At 38.5% G+C, this 1,240-nt stretch overlaps 1 protein-coding gene across 2 annotated transcripts in view; it reads right to left on the bottom strand.

Moving 5' to 3' along the window:
• LOC104782220 overlaps positions 277–1,240 on the bottom strand; it is a 4,464-nt gene continuing 3,500 nt past the window's right edge. For both annotated transcript variants that reach the window (XM_019244945.1, XM_019244946.1), the window contains exons 3-4: positions 776–1,221; positions 277–696 (exon numbers count right to left, since the gene is read on the bottom strand). In XM_019244945.1, the coding sequence (XP_019100490.1) occupies positions 454–696; positions 776–1,221 (689 nt within the window). In that variant the 3' untranslated portion in view covers positions 277–453. The remainder of the gene's footprint in view (positions 697–775; positions 1,222–1,240) is intronic.

Raw genomic sequence — 1,240 nt, 5'->3', positions numbered from 1 at the left:
CTCCTCACATGCTCCCTCACTTGTCTATCTATCCTCAATTCCTTTTCTCATAAATAACTTTATTTAAATACCAAATGATTTTTTTGTCAAAAAAAAAATATATATATATATACCAAATGATTTTTAATCCAACCGTAAAAACGTCTTCAATTGAAAAGTTTTTTCCAACAATGTTCCTGATTTTGAACCTAGGATAAAAAGTAGTTTAGGAAATATATAAATAGTAGGGACTTATTTTTATATTAAAAATGCCAAGGTATTATTTATGGTAATATATGCAAGCAAAACCCTAACTTATATATGATTCATAAATGCATTACACTATTTTGTACATTGCACAAATTCTAAAACGATTAATTATGTCATATATATAAACTGTTAATTACAATTATATTAAAGCCCAGCCCACATCAGATCCAACACAGTCTAGCCCAGTAAGCTTCTTCTCTGCCTCTAGACCCGACCGATTGGAGAAACCGGTGGGTTTGTTGCGTATTTCGCCGGTGTTTCTCTCTTTAACAGACCATCTCCGATCAAAACTGCTGCTTCTTCTTCCTCCTTCTGACACCAACTCTGATGACTGGTCACAGCCAACGAGATAAAGAACGCTTCCAAAAGAGAGATCGATGAGCCGAACTCAACCGAGTGGAGTTCATCGCCGTGGCTAACTATTTTGAATGCTGGCTCGTCTCTTTCCTGTGGAGAAACTCAATCAGATGTTAAAGATGTCTCAAAACTCATCAAAAGTGTGCTTAAACAGAACGAGTTAGTTTACCTGATCAAAAAGTTGAAAGCTTGAGGAGAAAGTGTGAGACTTTGAATGATCATTAGAGATGACACGGAGCTTACAACCGATGTCCCAACCACCGCAGTCGCATGCTCCACCTGACTTCCACCGCTCAATCAACGGTAAAGGGGCATCGTTACTGTCTTTAGGCAATGTGTGAACTCCACTTGGGAGTATAATTGTAGTTTTGCTATGTCTCTGACTCATGTTTCTTGTCTGAACAATTGCTGCAAGCTCCTCGTTGGTTGAAGGACCGAACAGAACAGATTCTGATTTGTGGATTGATGAGTCTGAGGTTGAAGAAGTAACAGTCTTTATATGACCAATTGTTGTATGTACAAATGGATGTTCATTCTTGTTGCGGCCTAACCAGTTCCCACTCTTGTTCTTGACTTCGTTGACGGTGTACAATGTGTAAGACCGTGTAGAAGAATCTGAACTCTTCATGGTGGC

The sequence above is a fragment of the Camelina sativa genome, chromosome 4 (genome assembly GCF_000633955.1).
Source record: "Camelina sativa cultivar DH55 chromosome 4, Cs, whole genome shotgun sequence".
NCBI lineage: Eukaryota > Viridiplantae > Streptophyta > Magnoliopsida > Brassicales > Brassicaceae > Camelina > Camelina sativa.
The sequence above is the reverse complement of the archived record's forward strand: the minus strand, read 5'-3'. Positions and strand labels throughout refer to the sequence as shown.